The sequence below is a fragment of the Heteronotia binoei genome, chromosome 2 (assembly GCF_032191835.1).
Source record: "Heteronotia binoei isolate CCM8104 ecotype False Entrance Well chromosome 2, APGP_CSIRO_Hbin_v1, whole genome shotgun sequence".
NCBI lineage: Eukaryota > Metazoa > Chordata > Lepidosauria > Squamata > Gekkonidae > Heteronotia > Heteronotia binoei.
The window spans coordinates 160820758-160840388 of NC_083224.1; the positions used below are offsets into that span (position 1 = coordinate 160820758).

General features: G+C 39.9%; 2 protein-coding genes across 2 annotated transcripts in view; both read left to right on the forward strand.

The window, feature by feature from the left end:
• Positions 1 to 14176, forward strand: part of ASPM (assembly factor for spindle microtubules) — a 29337-nt gene extending 15161 nt beyond the window's left edge. Inside the window, exons 18-24 of the mRNA XM_060232361.1 lie at positions 1597 to 5499; positions 8304 to 8474; positions 9250 to 9442; positions 10916 to 11070; positions 12589 to 12765; positions 13569 to 13741; positions 13826 to 14176. Of these exons, the coding sequence (XP_060088344.1) occupies positions 1597 to 5499; positions 8304 to 8474; positions 9250 to 9442; positions 10916 to 11070; positions 12589 to 12765; positions 13569 to 13741; positions 13826 to 13931 (4878 nt within the window). The 3' untranslated portion in view covers positions 13932 to 14176. The remainder of the gene's footprint in view (positions 1 to 1596; positions 5500 to 8303; positions 8475 to 9249; positions 9443 to 10915; positions 11071 to 12588; positions 12766 to 13568; positions 13742 to 13825) is intronic.
• A 2367-nt stretch (positions 14177 to 16543) lies between these two features.
• The window catches only part of LOC132567367 (complement factor H-like), a 121086-nt gene continuing 117998 nt past the window's right edge, over positions 16544 to 19631 (forward strand). Inside the window, exon 1 of the mRNA XM_060233041.1 lies at positions 16544 to 16610. Coding sequence (XP_060089024.1) covers positions 16547 to 16610 — 64 coding nt within the window. The 5' untranslated portion in view covers positions 16544 to 16546. The remainder of the gene's footprint in view (positions 16611 to 19631) is intronic.

Genomic DNA, 19631 nt, shown 5'->3' on the forward strand with positions numbered 1-19631 from the left:
ACAATAACAAAGTACTAACTCTGGTGGGAAGGCACAAAAGGCTAATGCAGAAAAGGACCAGAGTCTTGTTTTTGCTATACAGTGGACCTACAGATACTCTCCAGATACATGATACAGTTAAGCTGTAGTGAGATGGGGCACTGCAAAATATCTAAAACTGAGACCAGCTGGCCAGCATGTGTAAACTGTTCTCTATTGTTTGGAAGAAGAACATAATAAATTGCAGTAAATATGTTTGATTATTTAAGTGTTATCTAGTGGTCACTGTGAAAATAGCTATAGTTACTTTGTGGCATAGGACTGCTTTTAAATGAAGAGGTGTTTCTGTATTGTCATTTTCCTAAGTCTCCTGGTGCGAAAGAAAATGTTCATATTATATAACTACTTGCACTTAAAATAGCTGAGCCCCCCAAATTCAGGACCACCTGATAGTTAAAGGGTGAACTTGCTGCTCGGAGAGTTTTTACAGCCCCTTTAAATGCCTTCCCCTCTTCATTGAAACTAATGGAGGCTGGGGGCACCTTTGGTGGCCTATAGAATTGGATCCCCTGTTCCAATCTTTTTGAAATGGGAGGGGGGGGAGGTTGAAGAGATGCATCTGCTGCTATGCTGCAAATTTGATGCCTCTACCTCAAAAAAAAGCCCCCCCCACCCCAGCCCCAGATATCCCGATAGATTCCCCATTATACTCTATGGAACCATTAACTATAATGATCCCCATAGGGTATAACAAAGCTGGAAAAAAATTGGGATTTCTGGGGTGAAGAAATCCCTCATCTGAATACCACATTAATACTGGAATTTGGGAATATTAGAAAATACTGATTTTGGGGGGGTTCAGTATACCAGATTCCCCCCAAATACCAATTTTTTGCACACTCCTAATAAAGACATTTTAACTCTTCATGTTTTTTTGTTTAACAAAAACAAAAGGCATGTCTACATTTTGTTGAAAGCTAGAATAAAATGCTGAGTTTAGAAATCTTGGTGCATTCTTAGATATGGGTTTGTTTTTTTAAAGAGAATACTTTGTTAAAATACAAATTTAACGCTTCACGTATACATTCAATGTACTGTAATTCTTGCTGGAGATGTACTTCTGCTTGGGCAAGTAGTTTACTTATTTTCTGGGTTGTTCCAGTAATTCACACTCTTTGTGTTCAGATTCTAGGTCTTATTCTAGATTTACTTGGATACAAATTATTTTTGGACTCTTTGTGTTACAGATATGGAATTAATAGTCAGTCTGCAAGACAATTGTTGCAAGCTGGAAATTTTGGGAAACTAGTTTTAATCTAGAATTTAGTTCATGCGTCCAATTAACATACTGATTTAGAAGCATTGGAGGTTTGAATATTGAATCCAATAAGTTTATTGAAAAGGACTCTGGTTTTGTAATGGCCTGAAATTATAAAGTTGGAGATGGGGCTTGACCCCATCTTTCTGGTATTAAAAAAAGAATTTTTAAAAATACTTAAATCCCAGAAATTGATTAGGAATTGTATATCAGGCAGTCTTAATAACAGTCTATTGTTTGAAGTTAGAAGTAAGTTTGAACTGAAGTAATTGATAACTATTATGTTCCTTCTCTCCCAGAAATACTGGAGAGGATATTGTGCCAGAAGAAAGTATCTGCAGCTGCAGTATAATACAGTCCTCATACAAGCAAGGATAAGGATGTGGCTTTCACTTGCTGCTTATAAAAAAGTTCTCTGGGCTGCTGTCACCATTCAAAGGCACTGGCGGGCTTTATTGAGGGCAAGAAAAGATTACCAAAATTACCGGAATCTGAAGGTGTCAGCATATGTGATTCAGTCTGCATTTAGAAGATGGAAAGGTCGCAAAATGAAACAGAAAATGAACGCTGAGCTGCTGTTGGAAGAGACAGAACTGGCCAAAAAAACAAGAGCTGCTGTTGTAATTCAGTCATCGTACAGGATGATCAGAGACCGAAGTAGTTATTTGCATGTTAGGCAAAGTGTTATCAAGATACAAGCGTGGTTCAGATGCATTCTAGCTAAATTTGTTTACAAACAAAAGAAAGCAAGTGTATTGACTATTCAGAAGTATTACAGAGTGTACAGACTGGGAAAAACCGAAAGGGAAATGTATCTGCGGAAACGTGCAGTAATAATAGTTCTTCAGTCTGCTTTTAGAGGTATGAAAGCTCGCTTGTTATTACGGCAGGTGAGAGCAGTTTGTATCATTCAGTCACTTTGGAGAATGAGACAAGAGAGGCAGAGGTTTCTACATGTGAAACATTCTGTTATTGTGGTGCAGTCACATGTGAGAAAGCAACAGCAGCTAAAAAGATACCGAGCAATTAAAGATGCTGCTTCTGTTGTTCAGGCCAGATACAGAGCTTACATAGCTTCTAAAAAAGCAGTTACTTCTTACCAGAAATTACGCCATGCTGCTGTCATTTTACAATCTGCGTTCAGAGCAAGACAAGCTAGGATGAAGGTCAACATGCTGAAATCTGCAATAAAAATTCAGTCCTGCTTTCGTGCTTATGTTGCCCGAAAAAGATATCTAAGCTTAAAATGTTCTGCTGTGAAAATTCAGGCATTTATAAAGATGACACAAGCACATAAGCATTACTGTGCATTAAGAGAAGCTGCTATATATGTCCAGCGAAGATACCGTTCCCAGAAGCATGCCTTTCAAATGAAAGAAGACTATGCAAAACTAAGACGAGCTTGTGTAAAAGTCCAAGCTGTTGTACGAGGGAATCACACTAGAAAATGGATGAAGAGAAGACAAGAGGCTGCAATTGTACTTGAGGCCCAATACAGAATGAAGAGAGAAAGGCAACACTATCTGAGCCTGCGTAGAGCTGCTGCTGTTATTCAGATGCACTATCGTGCCTACAGAGTGGGAACTGTTCAGAGGCAGATCTTCTTGCGACTCAAAAAGGCAACTGTCTGTTTGCAGGCAGCCTGCAGGGGTTATAGACTGCGTAAAACAATTCAGCTTGAAAATGAAGCTGCTCTCAAGATCCAAGCAGCTTTTAGGGCTCATGTTGCGAGAATGAAATACCAAGCCATGGTTCAAGCTTCCCTTGTGATTCAGAGATGGTATAGAGCTTCCAGAACAACATCCAAAATCCGAAAAAGTTTCTTAAGGACTAAAGCAGCTGTTATTACCTTGCAGGCAGCTTCCCGTGGCTGGCTAGTAAGGAAACAGATTCAGGAGCAACGTGTTGCTGTGACTGTTATCCAGTCTGCCTTTAGGAAGTACAAAACGCTGAAAAAGTTCACAATGACAAGAAATGCTGCTCTAACACTTCAGCGGCATTACAGAGCTTTAATTTCTGGTAGAGAACAACGGCAGGTGTATATTTTGCTCCGTTCCTGTGTCATACAACTCCAGGCAGCTTGGAGGGGGAGTGTGGTGAGAGAGCAAATAAAAAGACAACATCAGGCTGCAATAATCATACAGTCCTACTATAAGATGCAAATCAGTCGAGCAAAGTTCAAAAGTTTGAGACTGGCCGCTGCTTCCATTCAAAGGTGGTATCGTGCTGTTTCCCTAACCAACCGCCAAAGACAGGAGTACCTTGCAATAAAGGAAGCAACTGTTAAAATCCAGGCAGTTTACAGAGGTGTGAGAACCAGGCGAAATGTTCAGTGCATGCATCGGGCTGCTGTCTGTATCCAAGCAATGTTTAAGATGCATCAAGCTTATGCTAGATATCAGGCACTTAAGCTGGCAACAGCTATTATTCAGGTAAGATACAGAGCTCTTTGTAGAAGAAGACAGGAACAAATGAAGTATCTGGAGCTCAGAGAGGCTTCCCTTATCCTTCAGTCTGCCTACAGAGGCTTGAAGGTTAGACAAGAGCTAAAAACTTTGCATCAGTCTGCAATTTCTATTCAGTCATTTTATCGAATGTACAAGCAGCAGAAATCTTTTCGACAGTTAATTACAGCAACAAAATTGATTCAGCAGTGGTATCGTGGCTGCAAAGAGCGAAATGTTCAGATGGTCAAATACAGGCAGATAAAGATTGCTGCCCTCAAAATTCAGTCTGCATTCAGAGGCATGAAAGAAAGGCGCCATTTGAAAAAGAGGCATGCAGCTGCCACCACCATTCAAAGGAGATTTAGAGTTTTTCTTCAGCGGCAAAGTTTCATTTCTGTTAAGACAGCTGCTGTGACCATTCAGAGGAGGTATCGAGCAACAGGACTAGCAAAACAGCAGCGTGACAAGTATCTTCGCTTCTGTAAATCTGTTGTCATCGTGCAGTGTACCTTCAGAGGCATATTGGCCAGGAAACATGTGAAGCAAATGCATGCAGCTGCTACCATTATCCAAGCAGCTTTCAGAATGCATAGAGCACGTAGTCATTACAGAGCTGTGAAGCTTGCTTCTGTCTTAATACAACAGCACTACAGAGCATACAAAGATGCTAACAACATGAGAGATCTATACTTGAAGCAGCACCGCTCTGCTTCAATTCTTCAGGCAGCCTATAGAGGAATGAAAACACGACACATCTTAAAGAAACAGCATACTGCTGCAACAGTCATCCAGAGTCACTTTCGTATGCACAGACAACGTTGTTCCTACAAAAAAGTGCAGTGGGCAGCTAAAACCATACAGACCAGATTCAGAGCCAGTCAGCTGAGCAAGCTTGCAGTCCAGCAGCACTCCTCTGTTGAGAGAGCTACCACTAGCCTTCAGATGGTTTCTTGCACAATGAAGGAGACAAGCTGTCAGTCAAGACATCATGCTGCTCTTGTGCTTCAGAGGAGTTTTAAAATGTGGAGAGACCGTAGAAAATACCTTGCTTATCAAGCAGCCACTACTGTCCTTCAGAGACGATACAGAGCATTGATTTTGTCCAGAAAGCAAGCTCAAGAATATCTTTGCCTTCGTGCAGCAGCTGTTTGTATTCAGTCTTTCTACAGAGGTTTTAAAATACGGAGAAAAGTTTGGCGCATGCATTCTGCTGCAAGAGCAATTCAGGCGGAATTTCGAATGCATCGGGAGAGGCTCTCTTACCAGAGACTGCGCCGCGCTGCTATCACCATACAGAATTACTACCAAGCTTATGTAAAAGGGAAACATCAACGAAAGGCATATCTGGAGGTTCGGAGGGCTGCTGTGGTGATTCAGGCTTCTTACAGAGGTATGAAAGTTCGGCAAGAACTGAGAGCCATGCACATCTCTTCAAGTGTCATCCAGTCTCTTGATGTGGCAAGGAAAATTCAGCCTTATTTTCACCAGGCTATGGATAGCAAGAGTATTCAATACAAAACTGCAGTTGTTACATTACAGGCTCTGTACCGCGGAAAGAAAGCCAGAGTGCGGTACCAGAAATACAGGAAAGCTGCTGTTGTAATACAACAGTATTTTCGGTCTTTCTTGGCCATGCAGCATCAAAGAAGGGCTTACCTACGAACTCTTAGGAGCATCATTGTTATTCAAGCGACTGTAAGAGGATTCCTTGAACGTCAAAGGGTTTGGCGAATGAAAAATGCAGTCAAAATGCAGGTAATTTATCCATCGTATTCCAGTGTTAATTGGTGGCAAGTATGACAATATATGTCAGTACATACAAACCCACAGTTAAAATCAAAACTGAGCATATAGATGGTTATGAGGCTATTGTAACAAAGATACTAGGTGGTCTCCTCCCCACAATTCTAACTCTGAAAATTACTCTGTGGTTCTCCCAACCAAATTATTTTTCTCCCTCCCCCTCTTAATATCTGAAAGAAGGGATTTAAGTGTCAAATCAATTTCTGAACCAAACAAAGAGTACAGATGTTCTGTGTTAAAGTCAGTGGAATTTACAATTATTTTTATACAATTATTTTTATAAAGTCAGTGGAATTTACAATTATAATTATTTTTAGCTAGATCATAACAAAACTTCTGATTAAGAAGTTTGGATGAAAGCTGCTGTCAAAAGGCGTAGCTTGTATGAGCATGTGCACGTCAATATTGTTTTTAATAGTTACAGCAAGTGGAAACTAAAGTAGGTAATTTGTGGTCATTAGGTATCCCTGCAGATAGGTTACTAGTGGCCAAGTTACCAACTCTTTTTTTCCTCAGTACAAAATGTAGATCGCTTTTTAATGTCACATATTAGGTGCCAAGGGGGGACTGGATTGATGGAATTCAACTGTGTTTTCTACCTTGTATTCTTTGTTTTAGCAACAAGTCTGGAGGGTTTCTCCACTATGTGTAAAGCTGACCATTGCTGCTCTTTCTGCCATATCTTTTCTAAAGGGATAATTCTATCAGTCATATTTTAACTTGGACTAGTGAATATGACGGTTGGCTTTAAATAGGTTTTTAGTCTTTTCGGCAAATTTTATAGAATACATAATTCACAGCTGCACATTTGCAGAACCACTGAGTACTGTGCCTATGCAAATATATTGAATTAAGGTATTAAAGCTCCAGAAAGTTAAGAGAACAAGCAACTGGTTTTCCTGGCCCTATTTCAATTGACTTGTTTTCACACTACTGGTGACATTTGACTTGTTTTTACACAGCTGGTGACATTTGTACTAAAACAACTTCATTAAAATAAAATGATGCTTACACATTACTATTTCCTACATTATTTGATTATTTATTTTGAATACATCTATTTGGACGTGATCCAGACACAAAGGTACAGATGAAAGAATATTGTACTGCTCACTTTTTCCCTCAGATTTCCCCTTCAATAGATTTTTGACTTCAGATCCATATGTTTTGGTGGCGTTAATTCAGGAGCACTATTGGCCAAGTGGTTTTTAATTATTATGTTTTTAAATTATCACAGCTGCCTTTAGTGTTCAAGTATAGCTGGAGCTGATGAACGTTAAAACAAAGTAAAAACTTAGTAAATTTTTTGCAGACTTATGGTTATGAATTAGTCTTCTTACAGAAGATATATTAATCAAAAACAGTTTAAAAAGTGGCTGCTTGCATGGCCAGTATTTTTTGATTGGGAAAATTAAGGGCAACAATACCTGACCTAATTAAATGTTACTGATTATGTAACCTAGGAGGAAAGAACTTCCAGTTAAATGGAAATCTTCCTTTTGAGAAGAATAAAACTTGCAAATCCTTACATTGGGCAGACTGGCTAGATTACAGTCTTAGTAGGAACTGGATCACTGCCTACTGAAGGTCAGTAGTTGAAGCTCTGGTTTCTCCATCACCTTAACTGAGGGTCAAGACCCACACTATGAAAGATCCAGTATAATTTTGAATAAAAAGTAGGGCTTAAATTGGAATCAGAGTGCAGCAGGTCCCGTCCCCCCCGCCCCCGCCGATAGAAATCTCCCTAATCTGCTATTAGTCCTGGTAGGTGAAAAAAAGGTAGATGCAGTAAGAATTCCTGTTTCTTGCCTAACAAGGCTAGTGTTTGTTCAATGTGGTAGTGGTGGGATAAGGTCTGTTAAGGTAGTTTTAAAAAACCAGAGTGCTCATCTCATATAAGTTCTTATTCTCTGCTTTTCTCCCCAATGGGGACCTGAAGCAACATACAGCATCGTTCTCCTCTTCTCCATTTTACTCTCAAAACAACCACCCTGTAAGGTAGGTTCATCTAAAAGAAAGTGCCTCGTCCAAGGTCACCTACTGGGCTTTCATGACAGACTACGGATTTGAGCCCATGACTCCCACATCCCAGTCCAGCACTAACCATTCCAAAACATTGGCTATTAATTACTGCAGTGGTGACTTTTCTGAGTGTTGTGTAGTCTTTCCCAGAAAGCCTCTTCTCAGTTTTCCCATGTAAACTGCCAGAAGGACAGTGTAGTAGAAAACATTTTCTGTTGAAGTTTTCAAAGCTTTCATTTATGTGACTCTATAGGATGGGCATTCTAAAATCTTTTTGGTCTGAATATCTTTGCAGGTTGCTTATTTATTTTATTTCCTTCTCTAGATATTGGAACAGCATTCCCTACTTCGTTTTGCAGCTTGCACATATTATCATTTTTCTGCTATTAAAATTCAGAGAGCTTACAGAAGTCATCTTCTCTGGAAGCATGAACAGAAACAACTTGCTTCTGTTTTGTATATTCAGGTTAGTTCTCAAGAAACAAAGGCATGATTTTTGACATTTTTTTCTGTCGAATGTGTTTAGTTTTTTTCGTAAAAACGCTCACTCTTAAAGTTCATGTCTCTATAGATGATCTTGCTTAAACCTATACTGGAGCTCAGACATCCATGTAGATGGTTGATTAAACTCTTCTTAAAAGATTATGGTCACTCAAAAGATGCAGCTCAAAAAGCATCTGCTCTTTGTTCTCACTCCCTCCCTCAAAGTACTAATATATGTTTGTTTTAAACAGAGATGGTATCGTGCAAAGGTACAGAGGAGGAAGTTCCTGCAGTATCGTGAGAAAATTATTAAAATTCAGAAAGCGGTGAGGAAATGGATGAAGCAAAAAAATGAAAGTTTAGGCAAAATACAGACAGGTGTGAGCCAAAAGACCTTAAATAATGGAATTACTAAATTTCAGGTAAATAAACATACTTGGGAAGTGCTTTTCTTTGAACTATCTAAACATCTTAACTTTGAACTTAAAACATCTATTTTTTTACTTGCATGTACCATGTGCTTTTTTCCCTCTGGGTAAAGAAATGAAAGCTGTGGAGCATGAATGATGATGCTGTGGGTGCTTAGAGGATGGGGCTCGTCTTAGAGAATGGATTTTAAATTTGATTTAGCCTATGTAAGCTTCCTCCCAGAAAAGATCTTGTGAACTATATCTAACATAAATTTAGCATATTAGTAAAGTGAGTCACCAGCCAGTCTATCCGAACCTACCAGTTGCTCAGAGCTGATGGGAGAATTGTCCCCCTTCCCATAAGATCAAAACAACTAGTGAGGCTAGAGCAAGCCTCCAGCTCAGTTGCCCACGAGTGCTGCACAGCTCATGGGGCCGAGATGCCTTTTTGTCTCCAACTGCTGCCATTGCTTCCCCAAGGGTTTTCTTGCAAGAGAGGCCAAAGGGAAGGGTTCACAGTTCTCTTGAGAAGGATCTCTTGTCAACAAAAAGGTTTTCTATCCCTGCACTAAAGGGTCATCCTGTAACTTTGTGTGACTAACCTTCATTTCATACACCTGTGATCATGGGGTCACTTGGAGACGTTATTGGGTCATTATGGTGGGCACTATTTCCATGTGCACATCCCAAAAATTCACTCACTGTAATCTTTGGAATATCCTTTGTTTGTTTGCTCATTTGCTGTTCTTTGACCATAATAATTTGTTCATTGTGGGTTTCTTTTTAGGCTTTGTGGAGAGGGTATTCGTGGAGGAAAAAAACTGATACTGATCAGACTAGAGCTCTGCGTGATAGTTTGGTGATGGCCAATAAAGAAAGCAAAGAAGAAATGAAGCTGTGTAATAGAACTACGCTTGCCATTGATTACCTTCTGAAATATAGACATTTTTCATACATTCTGGCAGCTTTAAAAGACCTGGGTTAGTAATGCCTAACTTGTAACATCATTTCTCATAGTGATACATAAAAATCAGTCTTTTTTATTTGGTGTATGTTAATTGTACAGATTCCTCTCATTTTGTTCTGAGTTAAATCATTTGAGGAACTGATCAAGTGTGGCAGGTTGCTGGTGAGTGTTACCCCTGCATGAACTGAAATGTTAGTGGGAGATGCCAGTAATTTCTATCCTTGAGCACTCTGGGGTGGACCCAGTCACTCTGCTGAAACCTTTTTTCAGCTTAAGTGAACAGAAGAGTTGCTTAAGCTGGAGGGAGGTTCCCCAGGCTGGAGGAAAGTTTTGAATTTTCCTGAGCAGAGTAGCTGGATCAATCTATTGTCAGGAGTAGATGATACAAGTTTGGTTAGTAGTGGTTAAGAGTGTGGACTGTAATTAGGAGAACTAGGTTTGATTCTTCACTCCTTCACATGCAGCTGCTGGGTAACGCTAGGCAAGCCCCAGTTCTCTCAGAGCTGTTCTCTCAAGAGCAGATCTCGAAAGAGCTCCCTTAGCCCCACCTACCTCACAGGGCGTCTGTTGTGGGAAGAGGGAGGGAGGGGAGATCATAAGACTGAGTGAAGGGTGGGGTATAAATCCAATCTCTTCTTCCCTTGTACATTTAGCTTCCTCCTCACGAGGTTGCTTTAGAAGTTGGGCTTGGAAAAACAGCCATTCTTCCCACCCCCAGAATAATTTCTGAGCTTGCAATTTAGTTTGGAAAGCCTATAGTGTCTCTGAAGATACCAGGAGCTCTGTTTGATCTCCCAAACTCCCAAAATTGTGTGTATCTTGCCCCAATACAGATTAGCTGCTGTGGCAACAAGTACCGTAGCTGACAGAGGAGGAGAAGAGACCTCTCTCTTGGCCCACTTTCCAGGTGCTTCAAATGCTCTTCTTGGTGTGTCCTTCCATGAGCAGGGCACACTGAGTAATATAGTTTCCAGGATGCTTAACACCTAGGAGCTACAATAGCCTAAATAAAAATTTTAGGACACAGGGTAGGTAGATCCTTTACTCTTTGTATGTGTCAACCAGCTGTATATCTCGCCTCCAGAACAGTTGAGTTTGGCTGGGGAGACAGGAGAAGTTCTTCCGTTCAGTTATCCAGAAGAATTCATTATTATAACTGTGAAGGTAAATGTTAATGAGCTTCTGAAACTCCCAATTCCAAACATAGGAAGTGTTGAGTCAGCAGCTTTTCTTTTCCTATCTGTTATACAAGAACTTTTACGGTTAGGAATGTGTGGCTGTGTGCATGGGGGCAAAAGCTTTTTTTAGCTATTTCAGTGAAGTACATTGCCTGGGTTTATATTGGACTTGATCATGTTTTTATTACTTGCACAAATATCAGGAAGCAGTCTTGAGCAAATTACTAATTTGTTTTCCTAGGATACTTTCTCACTGGTTCTCTTATTTCAAATATATACTGGCATAGTGGCTTGTTTTCCTTCCCCAGAGGTTGTAACCAGATTATCTCCTGTTTGCTGTGAAAGTATGGCTCAAACTGAAGCAGTCTCCACTATTTTTACTTTGATTCGGAGCTGCAATCGTAGTGTCCCTTGTATGGATGTTATCAGATACTCAGTTCAAATCCTGCTTAATTTGTCAAAGGTAATTTTGTAGTTTGTTCTTTTGACTTGATTTGTTATTTGGAATTGAGCAGTCTGTAAGTCAGATTTATAAATAAGTCAATATAATTGGTTTATATTGGAAAAATTTCAACACAAGTTAGTGCTTCAGCACAATGATACACATTACATTTTCCATTATTTCATTATGGTTTTGAAACAATTAAAATTTATATGAATAAAGTAATAAAAAGGTAAAGGTAGTTCCCTGTGCAAGCACCAGTTGTTTTCGACTCTGGGGTGACGTTGCTTTCGCAGCGTTTTCACTGCAGACTTTTCTAATTATAAATTATAATTGTATAATTATATGGACATGTTGTTAGCCGCCCTGAGCCTGCTTTGGCGGGGAGGGCGGGATATAAATAAAATGTACTATTATTATTAAATAAATTTATTATTATGGGGTGGTTTGCCATTGCCTTCCCCAGTCATCTATACTTTCCTCCCAGCAAGCTGGGTACTCATTTTACCGACCTTGGAAGGATATAAGGCTGAGTCAACCTTGAGCCGGCTACCTGAACCAGCTTTCGCTGGGATCAAACTCAGGTCGTGAGCAGATGGCTCTGACTGCAGTACTGCAGCTTTACCACTCTGCGCCACGGGGCTTTTAATAAATAAAATAATAAAGTATAGCTGGTCAATGTTTCAGTCATTGGCCAGAACCCAACAAAGTGTTTCTGCTCATGAAAGGATTTCCTCCCATGGAATACAACTTTCTCACCTACAGCTTCTGACAGTAGCCTCAAATACTCCCAAGAATTCTTCATAGGAGGAAATCCTTTCATCTGAAAAAAATCTCCATTGGATCAAACCCTTTTGTTTTGGAAAGAGCAAGGAAGTTTTTCCTTTGGATATTGAAATCAGGTCTACTAGTCTAAACTCTAGTCATTCTTCACAAGCCCAACAGGTTAGCTGTTTATTTAAATATTGGCTTCATATATGAGGATAGGATTAAATTTTACAATTTAGTGTTTTCATCAAGATGGATAGCTGTGTTAGTCTGTCTGTAGCAGTAAAAAAGAGCAAGATCCCAGTAGCACCTTAAAAACTAACAAAATTTGTGGCAGGATATGAACTTTTGTAAGTCACTGCTCACTTAGTATAAGTGTTGAGAGTGAAATCTAAAAACATCTAGTGTTTCTTTTTATGAGTTGTAGGTTCTAGACCTTGGTCTATAACATGAAAATGAACAGAAGTGAACTTCTGTGTTTAGGAGTTAAGGTACTGTCTAACATCACAAGCAAACTGAACCAGAGGATCCTTTGCTCATGTGGCCCATTTTTGCTTTTTACACTATGTGGAAACATTTTCTTGTAGATAGCAGTAAGTAGGCATGTTTGTTCTTCCATTTTCATACTGTAAAAATGATTTGCATCTACATGTCCAGTGTAAGGCTTATAAATAATGACTCCAAATAGTAGGACTCCTTCAGCTGTAGTTGTCATGCCTTTAGAGTTCAAAGATAGAACTGCAAATGAGCAATGTGTTTCTCTTTTTCAAGTATGAAAGGACAACTGAAGTTGTTTATGCAGTAAAAAATTCAGTAGATACATTGCTGGACCTACTTCAGATGTACCGTGAGAGAGCTGGTGAAAAAATTTCAGAAAGAGGTGGAAGTATTTTTACTAAGACCTGCTGCCTGTTGGCTCTTATTTCCAAAGATTCAACCAGAGCATTTGTAAGTCTGATACATTTTTGCTTATTTCACAGAGCTGACTTGCTACTTAAATGGTTTTCAGAGTAATGAGGGAGACCTGGGGAACAATCTGCAACTGTTAGTAAGCTAATCTGGCTAGTAGTGCAGGGGTGGCCAACAGTAGCTCTCCAGATGTTTTTTGCCTACAACTCCCATCAGCCCCAGCCATTGGCCATGCTGGCTGGGGCTGATGGGAGTTGTAGACAAAAAACATCTGGAGAGCTACTGTTGGCCACCCTTGTAGTAGTGCATAGCCAATTAGTGCAAATATATTGTAAACAATATAAAGGGCTTCTATCATGCTGCAGAAGATGATATTCTTTATTTCTGCAAAGACTGCATTTAATGTACAGCTAGCTCAAGTATCAAAATTCTGGGTTGGATTTTTCCAGTGGTCTTTTTCTCTGGCAAAGAAATAAGTTAGTATCCCCATTCACTGGTAGGTTGCGCACACATTCAGTAGAGGAACTGGAATGATTTGTTTTAATAAATGTTGCCCTTAGAAGCTGACCACTAATTTTGTTGCTGGTCACTTATGTAGGAAAACTAATAGCTTTTTTGATGGGGTGAGAAATCTGGAGCTTGGTTTCTGGATATTCTGACATCCCTGAACTAACATTGTGTTGATTGTGTACATTGTACATATAATAAAAGATAGTGTAGTCTAGAGAGAGAAATTCAAAAAGTACTTCAAAAAAACTCTGCTTTTGAATTTCACTTAATAAAACATTCTTAGGGTCTTATATTTCTTTCTTTCTACAATAAAATGGTGGTTTGCTTTTTAGGAGATCCAAAGTAACCCTCGAGTGATTGCTCGCCTCCGAAGCCTGTTTAAACTTATCTCTCGCAAGCATCAAATGGATGCCCAAAGAACGCTTGTCAAGCAGAAGACAAGTGCATTTCGAAATGGTCACTGCTCTGTCCTAGTCACTCCTGTAAGAACAAAAATAATCTCTAGGTAAGACCATTAAACTGTTATGATTTAAAGTTGCTCTTTAAAAATTCAGCTTTATGTTTATAAAATTTTTGTTCCATCCTGCAGGCAGAGGCCAGACTGGGTCTTAAGAAAAGATAATATGCAAGAGATTGTTGATCCACTGCAAGCAATTCAAGTGGCAATGGATACCCTTGGAATTTCTTACTACTAATGGGTTGATGCTGTGTCTAATTTTTTTTAAAAGTCACTTCAGTGGTGTTCATGACAAGTTTAAACATCTCTGTCTGTGTACATAGAGTGTATAAATATTATACATCAACTTTTTGTATTAAGCTCAATTTTTTTAAAAAAAAAATTCTTACAAAAATTAACAAATATTGTATACAGTATACTTTTCTAGGTAGCTGCATGCAGTATTATGCAAAGCTCAAGATCAGTAATACATTGTTGGCTGAAGCAGTTTGTGTATTGTGGTTTATTTGGGCATATGAAGCCTGTAGTTTTTGAGCATAGCGAGCCTATTGGGGTATATCGAGCCCTTTTGAGAAAGGCTGTGGTTCAGTGGCAGAGCATCTGTTTGGCACGCAAAAGCTCCAGGTTCGGTCCCCAGCATCTCCATTGCAAAAGCACCAGGCAGTAGGTGACGTCAAAGACCCTGAAGAGCCTCTGCCAGAGTAAACAGCACTGACCTTGATGGGCCAAAGTTCTGATTCTCAGTATAAGGCAGCTTCATGTGTTCATGAGGTTAACAAGGCAGACAACATACCTGCATGGGCCATTCTCAAACTGGGCTGCCTGTTGCAGAAAAAGAATTGCCTTTCTTTGTTTTGGGGGAGTCTTCTTCAATTAGTAGAAGGCAAGGAGCATTTAGTGGTATTCTGCTGGTGGACACACTAGTGGAAGGCTATAGGAAAACTGTAGTAGACTGACTGATGTGAAGTTTTGAAGTGGATGGGGGATAATAAACTGAAACTCAGTCCCAACAAGATGGAAGTGCTACTGGTGAGTTAGAAGAGAAGAAAAGAGATTGGATTTATACCCTGCCCTTCACACAGAGTTTCAGAGCAGCTTACAATTTCCTTTCCCTTCCCCTCCCTACAACAAACATCCTGTGAGGTAGATAGGGCTGAGAGAGAGAGCTCTGAGAACTGCTTTTGAGCAGAACAGCTCTCAGATAGTTATGATTGACTCAAGGTCACTCCAGAAGGTGCATGTGGAGGAGTGGGGAATCAAACTTGGTTCTCCCAAATTAGTTTGTACGCTTAACCACTACACCAAATTGGCTCTCGAAGGGTGGAAGGTCTGACCAAGGATTTGTGTCACCTGTTCTGAATGGGGTTGCACTTACCTTGAAGGGGTACTCTTGGACCCAAACCTGTTGTTGGATAAGCACGTGCGGTTGTGCCAGGAGTGCCTTTCACCAATGTCAACTGCTTAGCCAACTTCAACCTGTCCTGAGCAGAAAAGATCTGGCCACTGTGATGTATGCACTGGTTACATCTAGGTTAGATAGAAGAACAGATTTATACCCTGCCTTTCAATCAGAATCTCAGAGCAGCTTACTGTCTCCTTCCCTTCCTCTCTCCTCAACAGACACCCTATGAGGTAATTGGGGCTGAGAGAGCTCTTTCAAGAACTGCTTTTGAGAGAACAGATTTGATAAAACTACTGACCCAAGGTCACCCAGCAGCTGCATGTTGAGGAGTGGGGAATCAAATCTGGTTCAAATTAAGAGTTCAGTGCTCTTAACTATTACACCAAACAGGCTCTAGCGTAGGTCTTGATGTTGCCAACTGAAAATAATACAATTAATTTTAAACTACCCGTTTTTAGAACAAATTGCTTTGTACTAACAATAAATATAATTATACAAGTCCTGAACTCTTTGGAAGTGTTCATAAGGTCATATTTCAGCTAACAAGCCAACAGTACTTAATTGTATAAATAAATAAAGTAATATTTCAGCTAACTTAAGCCAACAGTACTTAATTGTATACACAGGCACTTGTGAGTTTTTACATTACTTCTAAAATAACTAACTGTACTGCTGGTAGCTATTTTGTCAAATCTGCCATTTTCAGATTTCTTCTTGGTTGTCAAGCTTATAAAGCTGGAACCGAGCTCATCTGTCACCCTCTCCAGGTTCTGAATTTTAGTGCCTGGCATTTAAAGTTGACAACCCTAGTGACTAGCCATGCATCTCAGCTTGGTAGTTTTCCTCACATCAAGAGTTGTCATGGATCAAATGGCTACAAGTTGTATTATCCAGGAATTTTATCTACCAGACCAGGGGACTGATTAAATCAAGGCAATTCAAATCACTTAAGAGAAAAAACAAACAAACTTGGACTATCTGATGCTCTTCTAAGTCATAGATATCACTAGGTAGAGCAGTCGCTATCAGTCTGGCTCATAGATTTGTTGTGAAGAGAAGGAGACTACCGTGAGATAAATTTTTTTTAAAATTAAGAAACAGAAAATTTATGCTGGCTCTTTCCTCATTGCTCATATAATCGCTTGAACCTGGGAATGTATAATTCGTGTCTGATTATCTTATGCATGAAGAGAACATATGTCGGCACACATCCATTGGCAGGCCCTGTTCAGAGATTCCAGTGAATGGATAAAGGTAAGGGGTGTGGCCAACAAGCACAATCTTCCTCCACATGCATTTCTGTATGAACAAATGCAGGAACTTGTTAGAGCCCAATGTAAATACATATTAAAGGAATAAACTTGAACAAGCTTACAGAGCTTGACCTATAAATAATTAACAGTTCCAACAGAAACGGAGTAAAGTGGCAGCAATTGGAAGAAGTATTCAGGATGGCTTATAAGAGCTGGGTTTTTGCTTTTATACTAGTGGCATCAGGAGAACTCTCTGCAGAAGGTAAATTGCTTTTATTTTTCTTCTGTATGTAGGGTATATGAAGTACAATCTGAGGAGGAACAAACTTGTACTGTCTTTAAAGTATTTTTGTTCCCAGAAACACAACACTTCTTAAGCATTAACGTAGCAGTTTCACATTGTATTGCACTTTGAGTTTTTCAAACCACTTCATATGCATTATCTTGTAATCTTTACAACAGTAATATAGGGTAGCTGGTGTATATGAACGTTTATTCTAGGTGATCAGCAAACCACAAATGACAATTGGGCATATCTTCTCAGGTGGGCTAGTAAGTTTTGCGGATTTATCTTGGAAAGCTAGTATAAAATTTGCCTGCCTTTATCAGAAAGTCAAAAGGAGGTTGCCATTTTCAAGTTCGCTTTTATCTTTGTACATGTTCTTTTGCTGTAAAACTAGCCCGTGTCATTTGTGATCTTGTTTTTAGTGTTTGCAGTACAAGGTAGTGAAATGGATTGCAGCAGCAAAGTCCTACCGTTGTCAGATAGGAGAAACTAGATTATTTACCTTTAGCCAAAGATAATTTTAAAAATTGGTTGCCTGCTAAGATATAGTAAGATGCCTATGTTTATTTTACCTCTTGACAAATTGTCAAAAAGATTTAACTACTTTGTAAAAAAGTTACAAAATCTTTCTGACAATTTATAAGATTTTCCCATAACTGTGTCTTTATAAAGTGAGCTTATTTTTATTCTGGCATGGAAGTAGGTGAAAGGTGAGTATTATGCATATTCATAAGCTACTCTTCCATTTAATTATGATACTAAGGATGATTTACTTAGTTTGTTCAGGTAGACCCCTCTGAGACATCCTTGTGCACATTAAAAGCAATTTTGAGAATAGTTTTATTTGAACATTTGCAATAACCTTTTTGCAAGGTGCCATTCCTGAATCAGGTCATTAGACAAAAAATATAGACTGACTAGAACTTTCTGCTGCATAATCCATTGAATTCATCCAATTCTGATTAAGAATTCTGTACTCATTAGGTTAACTCATTTTCTATGGGAAGGATCTTGTCTGGTAGAAGGTTGGATCTAAAGTAGCCCTGCCTCAAGTGAAAAAAGCATGTGCTGGGGTCACAGTCTCTAAGAATTTCTTAAACTGCACACCATATGCTGCTTCCTGTTCTTCTCCTGAAGATCTTCCAACCCAGCTGGTGTAGTTTCTCAGGTGATGTTTGGTGCTACAGAATAGAGGAGGGTGGATCCTACCACTGCACTGAGCAAAGCTGTCTACATTTATACATCCACTTTTCCTCTTGGCTTCAAATTTGAAGTTCTCCTCCTTAATTGCCTCTTCCATTGGAGGAAGGCTGCAGGAAAGCTCAGAGGATGTTTGTGTCCATCCCATGGAGAGGTAGAAAAAACCCATTGCAGAAGCAGAGCTCTGGTTTTTTCATTCCAACCTCCAAGTATTTTGTGTGACAAGACAAGGAAGTATACATGCTTTTAACATAATTGAATTGGTGGCTAACTCTTTTTTTTCTATTGTTAATGAAATTTTATTTTAGTCAGGCCTAGCAAAATAGAAAACACGTGTGCTTACCTTCACACATATCCTTAGACACCTGGAAAGGAAAGGTCCCCTGTGCAAGCAACAGTCGTTTCCAACTATGGGGTAACGTTGCTTTCACAATGTTTTCATGGCAGACTTTTTATGGGGTGGTTTGCCATTGCCTTCCCCAGTCTTTTACACTTTCCCCGCAGCAAGCTGGGTGCTCATTTTACCAACCTAGGAAGGATAGAAGGCTGAGTCAACCTTGGGCCAGCTACCTGAATTCAGCTTCTGCCAGAATCGAACTCAGGTCGTGAGCAGAGAGTTCAGACAACGGTACTGAGCTACTGCTGCTTTACCACTCTGCGCCATGGGGCACCTGTGGACCCCTCTAATTTGGGTTTGGGACACTCAACTAAATCTGCAAACAATTTGGGGGAATAAACTCAGTCAGTGGGAAACCTCTTCCAGTTTCCACAGACAGTCTGCCTTGGAAAACTCACATGCTAGCCAATTAGAGAGGAGCAGAATGTGTGGCTTAGAGATTAACTGAAAGGCATGGAAGCAAGATCAAAGTGCCTCTAATAAGCAACACCCAGATCTTTTTCAAAACTAGGTTCAGAATTTACTGAGAATATAGGGGTACAGGAATTGAAAAAGTACTCAGGAATAAGCAGTGAAGATGCCGGGTTCATAAGGCCATGCATATGAAAAGTTACTTGAGAAGGGAAAGAGCCAGGTAGGGTGAGAATTCTGTACCAGGGAATGGCCGCAAGGAGGAGTGGTGAATAAAGAAAGAGAAAAGGAATGAATAGGAGTTTCTCCTCATTCTGTTACACTGCATAGTGGACATTGTCTGTTTCAAAGATCTGGAGACAATAGAACTTCCAAAGGTCCTGAGGAAATAGTAAGTAAGTAAATTTTTATTTATACCCCGCCCTCCCCGCCAAGGCAGGCTCAGGGCGGCTTACAGAACATGATATGGAATCATGGTATCACAATGACAGATAAAATCAATAACAATATAAGTATAAATATAAATTAATTTAAAAAGTTAAAACAATATAGTGGTGCTACAATCTCTATCCGGCAGTGTAATATTTATTCTGGTTACATCCTAAAGGCTTCTTGGAAGAGGGCAGTTTTGCAGGCCCTGCGGAACTGGTTGAGGTCCCACAGGGCCCGCACCTCCTCTGGCAGCTGATTCCACCATTGGGGGGCTTTTATAGAGAAGGCCAGCTCCCTGGTCGTTTTAAGTTTGGCCTCCTTAGGCCCAGGGATTTCCAGGAGATTTTGTGAACTAGAGCGCAGTGCTCTCTGGGGAACATATGGAGAGAGACGGTCCCTAAGGTAGGCAGGTCCTCGGCCATATAGGGCTTTATAGGTAATAACCAGCACCTTGTAACGAACCCGGTATACAATTGGCAGCCAGTGCAGTTCCCGCAGCCTAGGCCACATGTGTTCCCACCGGGGTAGTCCCATTAATAGCCTGGCTGCTGCGTTCT